The sequence below is a fragment of the Gigantopelta aegis genome, chromosome 6, assembly GCF_016097555.1.
Source record: "Gigantopelta aegis isolate Gae_Host chromosome 6, Gae_host_genome, whole genome shotgun sequence".
Taxonomy (NCBI): domain Eukaryota; kingdom Metazoa; phylum Mollusca; class Gastropoda; order Neomphalida; family Peltospiridae; genus Gigantopelta; species Gigantopelta aegis.
In genome coordinates, this window is record NC_054704.1 from 28,129,857 (window position 1) to 28,144,352 (window position 14,496).

At 32.9% G+C, this 14,496-nt stretch overlaps 1 protein-coding gene across 1 annotated transcript; it reads right to left on the minus strand.

Annotated features, from left to right (window-relative positions):
* Positions 1-50: 50 nt before the first annotated feature.
* LOC121374883 (general transcription factor IIF subunit 1-like) lies at positions 51-14,490 on the minus strand. The gene is made up of 13 exons (XM_041502003.1): positions 14,428-14,490; positions 13,523-13,566; positions 12,810-12,882; positions 12,098-12,309; positions 10,650-10,820; positions 10,028-10,163; positions 9,117-9,210; positions 7,575-7,725; positions 6,865-7,061; positions 6,087-6,178; positions 5,487-5,556; positions 4,423-4,513; positions 51-2,326 (listed from the first exon to the last, which is right to left on the minus strand). Exons 1-13 carry the CDS (start codon positions 14,452-14,454, stop codon positions 2,113-2,115), a joined length of 1,572 nt encoding a protein of 523 aa, XP_041357937.1. The 5' UTR covers positions 14,455-14,490; the 3' UTR covers positions 51-2,112.
* Positions 14,491-14,496: the final 6 nt, after the last annotated feature.

Sequence of the window (14,496 nt, forward strand, 5' to 3'; positions counted from 1 at the left end):
ACACTGGTCCACTGCATGCACGAGGGGAAACAAAGAAGAGGAAAGGCTAATTCTGATGGAGTACTTTTATTACCATCAAATGAACATGTATAACATTGTACATGTTGAGATCATCCATAAATATCCGTTTAAAATATCCAGCTAGGACATGACTTGTATTATTGAAAGACAACTCCCCATTTTGATTAAACTGCATTTAAAAAATCACAATAAATTCTTTGTAGAATTTCAGGAAAGTTCATACTACTCATTTGTCAACTTACAGTTAAGAATACTGTAGTCAGAATAGAAATTATTAGGTCTTCTGATTTGTATATTGTAAATAATAGATTCCATTCTGGCAAGTACTATTGGACAACATAACACAGTGGCTAAGCCATTGGCTTTAAGACTGGTAGTTGCATGGTTCATGACCCAATACCAACTCCAATCCATCCTAGAGTGAGTTTCCATGGCTCAGTGAGGATTAGGAATTTCTCATTTGGGCTGAACAGAATAAGGCTGATATCCTACGTCATTAACTAGTTATTATCTTTATCCTGCATAAATGAAAAAAAATAAGGGGAAAAGCTATTATTTCGGTTATTTTAGCTACATTGTGCGATGACTTCAAGGTCAATTGAGCTATTTTGTAATGTAGCTATACGTGTGATTTCACACATCATAATCTGCTAGTATATGTTTATGATTTTGCTTTAATTGGTCATCATAATCAGCTAATAGAAACAGTGGTTGCCAGATAAAATGTGATTTAGGCGTAAGATCATTCAGTCTTTCTTCTCAATAATGACTGATCATTAAGCTCTGTCCTGTGTCCAGCCAAGATGTGCTTAAGATAGCATGACTGAACTATCTTTTTTCTCTCCATTTTTAACTTATTTTTATGCTTATATCCAGTTAAGATATAAGCACGCAGTCCTGAGCAAACAACTGGATCGAAGCACAACAGTAAATTTAAATGAACAATACTTACTGATGATCAATTGCCCCTCAATATATTGATCCATTAATGAATGAAGTCATTGTCAAATCATGTGACTTGTCCAACAACACGTCAAACAAAATGAACAATGAATAAACACAATAGAAAAAATGTGATGCATATAGTATTTTGTAAACAATGCATTTATCATGCATCAAAGAAAAAGGAATGTATGTGTTATTGTTTTGGCTACTCTATCTTTTCAGAACTGATCACACTCATGGGCTGGGGTGGGAGGAGGCAATTTTGTTACATGTCCACCACCCACAAAAAGTTAAAGTTTGTTTTGTTTAACAACACCACTAGAGCACAAAGATGTATTAATCATCAGCTATTGGATGTCAAACACCACCACCCACAAAATCAATACAAACCATGTATGCATAGACAAAAAATATATGGCAAACCTACCAGACATAAATAAGAATTAAATTGCCTCCAACCATTTCCAAAATATGATTAGTTCTGGAACAGCCTTAAAACAGATTCATGAGAGCATCTACATGTACTCCAAAATATATTCTAATCCAACATCTTTCTAAATATATTTTGTAGAAAGAGTACACTTGTATTCATGTTTCTTTAGTAACTAGAATGGCCAACCCACGATGGCTCATGTTATGTATTAGATACACAAAATATAAAATCAATCTTTGTAAGTGTGCTACGGATTGTTTTTTTTTTAAAAATGGCTATATTGCATTAGTTTTAACTAATACCACATTCATCCTAGTATTTTGTAATGCATTCCACAACCTGCTCAATACTAAGACTAAAAACCATACTTTAAAAGAAATGGGAGTTTAAAAGCAGTTAGAAAAACTTTAACCAAATTCCAAATGGCCATAATCTTTCCCTGGAATTAGATTTATGAGAATGGGAGGGTGTTAAAAGCATTAGAGCGAAAACAACATCATGTTGATTGTGTGCTAAAGCTTTCTGTGTTTGATCTCCTCTTCAGTCATTTCAAGCAGCAGTGATGTCCCGTTTTTCAGATACTGTGCATTCAACTTGGTTGATGTACAATTCTAAGCCAACGCCCTTTGCAATTTTCCCTGCAATGTACTGCATTCAGGATCTTCTCTTTAATTAGATGACATCAGTAAATCCTAAACCTCTAATAGACGTGGTCATTCTGGTTTCTTTAAATATAAAAATAATACATTTTTCACCATTTGTCGTTCGGGGTTTATGCGTTTGAGTAATTGTGCAATTGTGTGTGTCATTTCTTCGTTTGTCATGTTCATTTTTTTTGCCATTTTCTTGAACTTCTGTGACAAGTCTTTTGTTGTCATTGGTTTCCTCATAAGATACCTTCTTATGGCTTCTTCTGTTATCCCATCACTGAAAGTATTAATAACATTGTATCAAAAGCAATACATAGAGGCTATTTCATGGGGGTTTTCGAATATGATTTTTATGTCACATCACGAGTTGACATAAAAATCGGATTCGAAAAAAACCACCATGAAATGGTCTATTTATTATATACATCTTTCCAAATTTTTGACAATTTTGCTTTTTGTTAATATCTTTTGCTTATCCTATCGAAAACATGTAACGCCATGATATATCTCTTCCTATGGAACTTTTCCAGAAAATTTACTTGACCATAAACACTTTAAAATAAATTTGAATAAAAATTATCTTTATTTAATTATTAAATTAACATTTATTTAATAATACTGCTGTGCAAACATACCTGACAAAGCAATCCTCCAAAAACAAAACAAATCAAACACCATTAAATTCTTATACTTACACTCAATGACACTACCTTGTGTCATCATTATTTAGATTTGTATTCAATTCATTTTAGATATTTTATCGTAATTACTCTTCATATCCCTTTTTAATAGGTACAGTTGTTTAAATTACATTTGTTTTTTCAAATGCATTGGTAATCATCAAACTTAAATACGAAGAAACGAGACAAAGGTAGATAATTTAATCATGCACTTTTACAAAAAAGTAAATACGATTTCTATATTTTCACTGTAGCTAAAATACAGTGAAAATATGACTTTTCGCCGGATATCACTTTTATGGTTTCCGTAGATCTACATATTTCATTGCTATGTATATAATAAAATAAACTTTTACACATATGCTAATTTTACAGATACAAAATAAACTTTTACACAAGTTTCAGAGATTGCAACACAATTCTAAAATTGTAAATAGTAGAAATTCTAATCGACATTCAAATGATTAGCAACTGCTGCAAATAAAAACATTGAAAACAAAATGTTCCTTGATATTATGCGTCTATAGCCCCATTTTACCAAACTGTTGGAGCTACAATTTATTGTATTGTCTTTCTGTCAGTGTTACACTTAGATATGTAACCCTTTCACAAGAAAAAAAAAAGTTCATCAAAAAGTCACTTTAATAAAGTGTATTATGTCCTTCTAAAACTTGTTTCTCTCACACAAATGAGTTTGTAGCCTTGTTATAAAGCATGAAATCATCCAATTGTCATTTAACATCTATGTTTACAGGTACTTTAGACACACTGTAAATTTCCAGTCAAACATTAAGTTATGTCCCAGTCTTGAAAGAGGCTGCCAATCACTAAAAAAAGTTGTGATCACAGTAGGAAGTATTTACAATAGTAGTACTATAATCATCTCATGAAACAGGACCTGGCAGATATACTGACACATGGTAAACCAACATAACAAATATAACAATAGTACATTCATATCCTTAGTTAATAATCCAATTTTGCATGTATTGGTACACAAAAATAGTGTAATTAATAAAATAACTTTAAAACAGTAATGTGAATCCTATTTTAAAATAAAAGCTGAAATATTTATACAATATCTAAATAAAAGTAATTTTTAGCATTTCCGATCAAATCCAGTCTATTTTGTGCAAATTATTTCATGCAAAAAAAGCTGAAATCAAATAAAAAGCTGAAAAATCCTGAAAGATATACGTTAAAGGGACATACCCTTGTTTTTAACACTAAGGCATATTTTTTACTGTGAGAGCCGTTTTTTGATAACTGAAATCATACTTTACTTAGATTTGATTGTTTAGATTATTCATATATGTACATTCAAAGTGTTTTTGGTCATCCTGGCGTTTTTAATATCATAAAATGTATTTCTCATATTTTTAAAAACACACGTGCGTCTGAGAAGTAAGTTATGGGGTCGAGTTTTAGTCTATTTTAAGAGGGTATTTTACCATCTCAAAGTCACAGACTCATGTTTTACTCAATTATAACTTTATCCAAATGTGTTACAGGTTTGTAGATGAACTAAAGTTAATGTTAATTTTCACAGGTTGAAACTAGGGTCTGTCCCTTTAAGACACTGCCGTATGGTAACAACAATAATACTCATAGTTAACCAAATAATGGTAAAAGTGTTTGCAATGCACAGTTAGCAGCAGAAACAAAAAAGAAGATCATGAAGTGAATTTTATACCTGACTGAACTACTGCTCTGCACGGTGACGGGACTCTCTAGCCTGGCCTTCTTTGACGGGGTCTGGTCACTTTCCAGCTTTCTTTTTAAAGCTGGAATAACAAACAATACATATTCTCAAGAGGTATAGAAAAAAAATGGAAAAAACCCCCACCTAAAAACATGGAAAGGTATAGAAAAATATACTGAGGAAAGAAATAAGGGAACACATCAAATTGTAGACCAAATTTAATTCACTACTAGCGTAGTAATGTCTGTATTTCATACCAAGTTGTAATGTGGGATTGAATGTCTGTAGTGTTGAATGTGCTGCCAACTTCTGACAATATGAATTGATTTTTGATGCAGTCATTATTTCTTCTTGCTATCTGTGTGATCCTTTATTTCTTTCTATCAATATATATTTGTTTAAGCACAAATTATTCATACACATATAAGTATATTGGTAAGTATATTTTCTGAATAAAATATATAAAATCAACCGATTGTTTGTTTTTGTATGATATATGGAACAGAAAAAGCACAACATTGGTCCTAAAAGAGTCTAGGAGTATTGAATATGACAGAAATATTAAAGTAACAGTTTGTTTTACGAGAATGAGTCCACTGCAGTCGTTCAATCCTACGATGCACGCATCTGAGGTAAGCGCTCTATGAACAGCTCGATCACAGTCCTAAATAATACTCAATGTTAATTTAGTGACAGTAATGCGAAATCACTTGAAATGTACTCCATTTTAAGTTCCATTTTACTTTGCTGGATACCCTGCAAAATTCCTTAATGGAAAGTACCCTCAATGCTTTCAATGTAGTTTGTTTTTGTTTTTTACTGCACATTTTAACTTTCTGGATACCCTCTAAACCTTTATTATTAATTATATGAACACCATGTAAAACAATTTGTCATACTCATGATATGCAAATGCCTTACTCTAAATTACAAATACTGCCTACATGAAAAGTGTATTTTATCTTTAAAGCTGTATAGTGTCAATATGCTGAAATATTTAATGGAATATGGAATGAAGATTTAACAACTTTTATACATCAGAATATATTCCGAACCTTTTTCTTCAGATGCTCCAGGCTTAGGAGATGAAGTACCTTCTCTTTCTTTTGCCCTCTCTAGATTTTTCTGTTAAAAACAAAACAAAAATTTCATTAACATTTGAAGAAATGTATTTTACCAACACATGGGTATCAGTATCAATAACAACTGAATTTTACCCATTATATGTCACTTAATGCCTTGCTTAGAAAACATTGTTCTTCAGTAGCTGCTTCGGGTGTGCATCACAAAAAAAAAAATACAACTGTTAAAGTTAGTTTTGTTCGTGCACTAGAGTACATTGATTAATTAATTATCGGCTACTGGATGTCAAACAAATTGTAATTTAGACTTGTAGTCATCATTGGAAATGTGCTACATTTTTTCCATTAGCAGCAAGGGATCTTTCATGTGCACTTTCCTACAGACAGGACAGCACATATCATGGTCTTCGATATATCAGTCAGAAGGCACTAGTGTGCACGAGGAAAAAATGTAACAGATCAAAATTTCAAATAGTTAGTTTAAACACTATGACACTGAGATGATTATGAAAAATCAAATTAACTGGTATGTATCCATAATGTGAATTACCAAATAGGAAATATTTCAATTACCTGCATCAATAATGCTGATGCTACTAGAGTTCCTTCCCCTTCAATGTCTGAATCACTGCCATAACTGGAACTACTACTGTCACTATCCGAGTCTACAAATCAAAACAAAAAGAATTAGTTAATTTTTATTTAAATGGATATATGGGTATCATAAACTGGTTTAATAGAACTTAAACATGTAAACTGATTACTGACTGTTCAAGTAATCATTTTCTTTAGTGTATAAAATGTATGCACTGGATTTATTTTTAGGTGGGTGTTTTTTTTCCATCTCAATATTAAATGACAGAAAAGGTATGTATCTATAATTCAGAAATGTAAAGCATGGCATACCTCCAATACCAGTAAGTAGCTTGCAACCTTTCTTCCATAATAGTTTATTTATAACTTATGTTGGTGAAATTTTAAAGTTATTTTTACAGTTGAATGTTTAAAACCAATCTATTCACCGACAGTTTTGGATATATCTTAAGATGTATTTCTTAATTTCAGTACTGCTAGTTCAAATAAAAACAAGAATAGATCCACACCAAACATTTTGCTTATTAAAACAACCAAAAACAACAACAATTTTTTGTTATACAGTCTGTATTCTATCTAAGGACCAGTTTATATTACACATGGCATTCTGACACTGTAACATCCATTTTACGTTACATTTTCCTTTACTTATAAACTTGGACTACAATCTCCAGAAATGTTTCTCAACAAGCTATTAACACTAAATCACAAATACACTGACAAAAGTAAAAAGGTATTTTGCATTTGACATTCTTACCTGCATTTTTAGCTTTTCCATTTTTGTCTTTGTCATCTTCATTTTCATCCTCCAGTTTGTTCTCTTCCTTTTCTTCATCTTCAGCCTCTGCCTCTGCCTCTGAGTCAATGAGATTCCTCAACCCTGCCTCCTCATCAACCCCCTTATCCTGGCAGTTGTCTGGTTTGGCTGCACTCTCTTCCAATTCCGAATCACTACTGCAAGGCAAAATAGAAATTCAATATTAACCCTCCAAAATCTGCTTTTTTTTATTTCTTCCCAAAATATCAAGATTTTATTTAATTTATCAATATCACAATATCCATGTCATACACCCATTTGATATTTACCATTATTAACTCAGTTAATAATTTTTTGCTGTCAATGGGCCATTTGTTTCCAAGCCAACAAGACATGTATACCTGAGCATGTTTTGATGAAGTGTGTTCTACTCATGCTAATGTCATATTACTGATGAAGACGACTTTACAACTGTTCTTTGCTAAATATTAAATTAAAATGTTATTTTATAAGTGTTATAGGATAAATAGAATTCGCTGCTCATATTTTTTTAATATGTAAAATATCAACCTCATCTAGTTAATTGGTGTTTGTCTCAGGAAAGCCTTGACAATAAATGATTAACGTAAGACTCGGTTTATATTTTCCAAATTACAAAATATTGTGACGAATCCTCAATTGATTTTATTATGAAAAGTCAGGGAAGTTACCTGCTTGTGTCCGATATATAATCAACCTCTTTGTCATCATAATCTCCCTCATCGCTTTCTTCAACAGCTTCATCGTCAGAGTTCAGTTTTGAATTCTTCTTCTTCTTCACCGGACCTTTTGCCTTTTTGCCTTTCTTCTTGGATTTCTTTTCTGAAAGATTTTAATATGTTGGGTGAAGGAATGTGTCTCAAAGTTGTATAAAATAAAAACAAATCTACCACTATACAATATGCATCATGCCATATATATACACATGTATCTGGCAGTTTTGAATTTACAAGTTCACACATCAAACAAATGATATCAACTTGTTCTTAACAAGTTTATTCCAGTTTTATTCCAAATCATTAACAAAATAGCAGAGCAATTATTTTAACAGCCACATGTGTACAAATTAGCCATGCTTGCTTAGTTAGTAGTACATTTCTTCATCTCTTACACAGAAATGATGAGGTATGGACTTAATGTATCTATGTGAAGTGATTAACAAGAAGTAGTCATGGATCATTCATTTAACTTAATCAGTACACCCTTCTTGTTAGTCTTTTTTTTCTTCTTGTATATAACATAATTACATTATACTGATATAAATCAATCTTTACATTTTAACATTTTTTTATTTTTATTTTTCAAATTATTGTTGCAGAGCTCGAAATAGCGACTTCTGAAAAGCTGCCCATTTATTAGACCTAATAGGTGAGATAGAAATTCACTTGCTAAAACCACCCCAAAAAACTGCAGGTCATTTATCAAGAGACACATGTATTTATCATTATCTCATCTGCTATTTAGTTCATACTTCTCTTATATTTTAATTCCATAATGCTCTAAAATACATCTCAGATTGTAATTTTGCATACACTATCCCAAACCCTCCCACACCCACATGAAGGAAGGACAGAATGTTTTATTTAACGATGCACAAAACACATTTTATTTACAGTTATATGGCATCAGACATATGGTTATGGACCCACAAAGATATAGAGAGAGGAAACCCGATGTCATCACTTCGTGGGCTACTCTTTTTGATTAACAGCAAGGGATCTCTTATATGCATCATCCCACAGACAGGATAGCATATACCACGGCCTTTGATGTACAAGTCATGGTGCACTGGCTGGAGCGAGAACCACCCCCATGATGTCTTATTTCCATCAGGTTTTTGTTTTTTTAGGACATATTTCTTTTGGCTGCTATTTAAAAAAACAATTGGCATCATCAGTACAAATATATAATGCATCAAGGAATTATTGTGCCAATGCATTTTTATCATCTTTTACTCATTAATAAATTCTTCGGATTACTTTGAATCATAATCCACAGTATTTGAACAAATACAATTGGAAAACAGTGATAGCTATAACTAATCATCAGGGAACGTTTTGTTCAGTATCATGTCGCCATTCGCTACACAAGTTTCAGAGATCACTACACAATTTTGAAACATTAAACAGTAGTTGCTAATCAATTATCAAATGACTAGAGATATTGCTAATCAAGATTTTTAAAACAAAATGTTCCCAGATCAAAATAATCACCATCATCATCTTTGTCTTCCTTCTCATCATCATCAAATTCTTCTCTATCTTCTTCATCCGACAGTTCAGCCCAGTCATCCATATCTGTCAACATCTAAACACAAAATTCACTGTAAATCAATTACTGTACGAAATATTTTATTGAAAATAATCAAACGTAATTAATCAATCATTCTGTGTTGTGGAAGACAAACAGAATGAAACACAAAATGATGGATGCGACATGAGAAACAGGAACCAACACAACAAATGTATTGAATAACATTTTCAAATTGCTAGCCCTTATTTCGAACACACAAGGGATATATAAAAGGGTTTACAGCCAAGCCTACTTTTTATCTGAGCCATGTCAATTGTTTTGTGTACCTCTAACACTTCATTATCCTGTCCTGACAGAACAGCAGCCATAATATCACTGAAACCACATTTTCTACTTTGTAACTATACTAGAGCTAGCTCTGGCAGTCGCCAAATTCGCTAAATCCAAATTTTAGAAATAATTGGCAAATTTTATTTTAATTTGGCGAAATAATTTCATGTAATAACTGATATTCTGTAAGAAAATTACTGGGATTTTGCAACTTTTGAAGTTTACTAGATAATTTGGCGAATTTGTCTCCACACCCAGAGCTAGACCCGTCTGCTTTTGGAAAAAGAAAGTCTGAGGATGTAAGGTTAGGTGAACAACAAGAGTAGGAAACAAATGACTGTTAACCTTCAATAAATCCCAGTGCTAGCTCTGGCACTCACCAAATTTAATAATTGCGAATTTTGTATTTTGTAACAAAATAACTGGGGTTTTGCCAGTTTTGAACTGTTAACAGATAATTTGGTGAAATTTTCTGCTGACCCAGAGCTAGCCCTGAAATTCTGTACATTGCGTAATAATTCTGTACAACTGTAACACATACCAAATCACTTTTTGACTTTACTTTCTTCTGTCCTTTCTTTTTGGGTTTCTCTCCGTCATCCAAGTCTGTGTCCTTGTCTTCGTTTCTCATCCGTTTCTTCAACATGATATTGAAGAAGTTGAGCGTTTTGTCTCGTCTTAAAAAACCCGTAATATTACACTATTTGATTAAACTATAACATACAGTGTGTACAACTCAAGTATTCCACCAAAATCACAAGAGATAGATTCTGTTTTTATGATTAACATGGTCGGTCTTTCCAACCACTCTCCCCAAAAAAAGAATGAAAAAGACAAAATAAACTACAGAATCTGTGTGTCACATCACACTGGACTTATCAATTTTAATGCACTGTATTGTGAATCCCCACTCCCTTACAATAAAGTTCCAGAAGATGGTTATGACATACAAGTCTCTTCCAAGTTCAGATATTACTATCAGATCTGTCTCACATTTATCAATCTGTGTATATGAAATTTTACAAATACAAGACATTACAGCTATATATAACTGACATATCAAAAATGATAATTCAGCCAATTACCAGCTATACAAGCATCAAAAACATGCCATTTAGCATGCTAGAGTGTCAGATTCATTATAACTGTTAACTAATGTTTACCTTGTGAATTCTTCTTCTGCCTCTTCTGAGTTGAGGTATTTGTATCTGATCTGTGGTGCGAAGTTGTACCACTCTTCTACAGGAAAAGCTTCGTATGCTCCATCAGCAGATTGCATGAAGATGTAGTATGCTGTGTTTTCTGAGATTGTACCCTCTCGCAGACCTTTGTATCTAAATGAAATCATTTTAAAGTTTTCTGAGATTGTTCCCTCTCACAGACCTTTGTATCTAAACAAAATGAGTTACAAATTTTCTCAGATTGTACCCTCTCGTAGACAGTCCTCTACTTTGTGATCTATTTTTTCCATATTATCTATATAAAAAATACAAGTAGGCACCATCTTGCTCCTAGGTGGAAAAGTTAACATAAAGGCCTGCTCGTAGACCTTTGTATCTCAATAAAATCAGCGACAAGTGTTCTACGATATGTAGCTTCTTCAAATAGCTTTAAATGTTTAAATTTGAAAGCAGTTTTAGAACTATTAATATGCTACCCTTGCAGGGTTTTTGTCAGAGGGTAAAATGGGTATGGCACCATATCCATATTTTTTGGCCCATTTTTTTTTTTTTAAGTTAATCTTTTGACAAAATTAGTTACTCTTATCATTACTGTAATATTTTCTAACCCTAATCCTAAATGTAACCCATTTTCTTTGTTGGGTAGGCCCCCCATACCCATTGTTGACTGTGGTTGCATTCAATTCCACAGCATCATACCCAAATATTTCTTTCTGGCAGAAACACTACCTTTGTATTAGGTTTTAAAACAAAACCGTTGTCATTATGAATAACATGTGTATATAAATATTTTTCATCAAATTAACTTTTATAAAATTAACTGATACAAACTGATCTTTGATATGGGAATTTTGCTTCATTTCTTAAAACTTGCAAAATTCCAAGTTCCAAGCAGTGTACAGAGGCAAACAACTAAAATAAGGTTATGAAATGTTTTTGGATCAGTAAACATAAAACTTAGTATCAACAGAAAATATATGTGACTATGCTACAAGGTAATAACTATAATTGTTTGGAAAATGTTTAAAACAATGAAATTACAATAAACGTACGTAAAAACAAACAGTCCGATCCAAAACTAAAAAGGTGTTTCTAAGAACATGGATGCTCTCAGTGTTATGTAATTGCATGGATAGCAGTACAGATGAACAAACTAAGCATAAAATTATTTCTTCAAGGTACACAATATTCATTTTGGTTAAAAGTAGGAAACAGCTTTGTTGAATGGGCACCCCACAAGAAAGATGCCATTACTCTATAATAAAGTCAAAACATTTTATAATAAAAAGTAGTGTGTAACGACATCTCAATAGCTAATGAAACAAGCAGTTGCCAGCTTATTCTGACAAGCCTGCATTAAGTTACCCGTGGGGAACAAAACCCCAATAAAAGTTCCATTTAGTAGGCTACACTCCCAGTTTTATATTTACTTTTTGGCATTTTTTCCCGAACCGACTTTCATGAGCCATGGCTGGTCTTCGGGTTTGTACTTCTTGATCATGATTCCATACTTCTTCTTCCGAGCCTCCTCCTTCTGCTCCCGGCCATATTCACTTCCGGCTCCAAACTTAGGCATCATGTCTATGTCGTTGGCCAGTTTGTATTCTTTCAAGTTATTTTCTCTTTCAATTTTCACAGGAATCTGAAACACACAAAGTAAGTGTGGGATGTAGCTTAGTGTAAGAACGTTTGCCTGAGGAAGGATGGGATCGATCACCCTCGATGGATCTGTAGTTATTTCCAATCCCAACTAGTGCTCTAAGAGTCGTACACCAATGACTGATATGTGCTATCTGTTCTGTGCTGAACTGTATATAATTGATCCCATATATAATGAATGAATGAATGAATGAATGAATGAATGAATGAAGATTCAAATGGTACTGTAATAAATCTTTAAAACATCAAACTGTATTAAATTTTGTCAACACATTGATTTTTCAGAAAATTTCAAATTAAATACTATTTTGTGAACATAAATGGTGGATTATTCAAATACATATAAAACGCATATATTTACAAGTATTTAATTAATACATTAAAAAGAAAGGTTTTAATATTACCTACAAATATATATAAGTTTGCTTCATAAAAACATTGTTATCCAAACCAAAAAATAATATGCCAGTAGTAGTAATTTACCTGGGTTGATTTCAGAAATTCAACTTCTGTCCCTGAAGCAAATTTCATTATGCTGAACTTTTTACGACAATCTCTGAATTAAAAATAACAAAATGTTAAGCATACAGGTTCAACTTCAATTATACAAGTTACATGACAATTGATGTCACATGCAAGTATAAATTATAATCACTCTGGATACCAGTTATTTTCTGGGGTTTATTTTAACCATACCTGCTTACTTTCCTCCTTATTTTAAGAAGGTCCATTTCTGACGAAAACATATTTGACCATATATCAGAGCCAGTTTATCCTAGTAGCATATGTAACATGTGCTACAGAGCCCCCGCTTCAGGGGACCCACGGTGATGTGTACATTTTGGAAACATAATTCTACGAATTAAATGGAATAAACATTTATAAAATATTACCATTTTTTCCTTCACATACACCTATGGTTACTATCAATACTTCATTTATTTGTGTAATATTTCCTCCAGGCCATTTTCCCCCTCTCCCCAAGGGGGTTGCAAAATATATGTCCTAGGAAGGGGGACCCTGTTATTTGTGCTACAGGAACCGCAGATCCGTAAACTGGCTCTGCCATACATGTATACATTACCGTATTACTAATAATTTAGCTTAGAAGTACTGAACTGCTATAGTGTTACATGTGATATGAATAATGGAGCTGAATTTGTACTGTAAGATAAAGTAATCTTGAGCATCATTACCTGGGAATTCTAACAATGTGCTCTTCAGTAGTTGAAACTGCCCCCTGCAAAAAAACAAAACAAAAAACGTATGGAATGAAATATATGAACAGTGTAATCTGCCTACTGAAACTGGATCCTGATAAAACTGGATTTCTGTTATAAATGGAAACATTTCTCGGTCCTGAATTTCTTCTATGTACTCAATGTGCTAAAAACACCATTTCCAGGCAAATGCGAAGGCATTCTAGCAATGGTTCCATAAGCACATGCATGCTGCATAATATGGTCCAAAACTTGAAAAGCTATTTAAAATGTACTGCATCAAACTGCTTTAAGACTAGTGAAAGGCCACATTAAGTGAATATCTTTCTACGTTCATTTCGGACTAGTTCAACACAAAAAATACTAAATTTTGTGTCAGACAAAATGACCACAAATTTGACAAATTTGTGGGCCATTCACCCAACAATTGTGATGGGCTTATAAAACTTTAAATTAAAAGTCAAAAACGTGTAACACCCATCAAGTTTTTGTAGGTATATATCCGCCCGATGGCCGTTATTTTTAGTTAGGGTTAGTGTTAGTGTTAGTGTTAGGGTTAGGGTAAAACTGGGGTTGGGGTTGGGGTTGGATTAGGGTTGGGAACAAAATGTGTAGGGGATGGGGGGGGGGGACCCGGGCAATATTTTTCCTTGTATTAAAAGTACTGTTAAATATGTTATTCATAATTATGTGTGAACCATAAACAATAAGAAATCATTGAATCATCACCATCATCATGAATCGACATGATCATGACTGTCATCAGGATTTTTTTTTTTTATCCCAATCAGTTTTATACTATGAAAGGGTTCGTGTTAAAAAAAAATCTGGTGTTTTCAACATGTGCGGGAGACCCAAACCCAACATATTAATAAACCTACTAGGCCTACAGAAGTCGATGCCATCATCGTAACTTCTTTTGGTCTCACTGTAACAAAACTTTCCTGTCT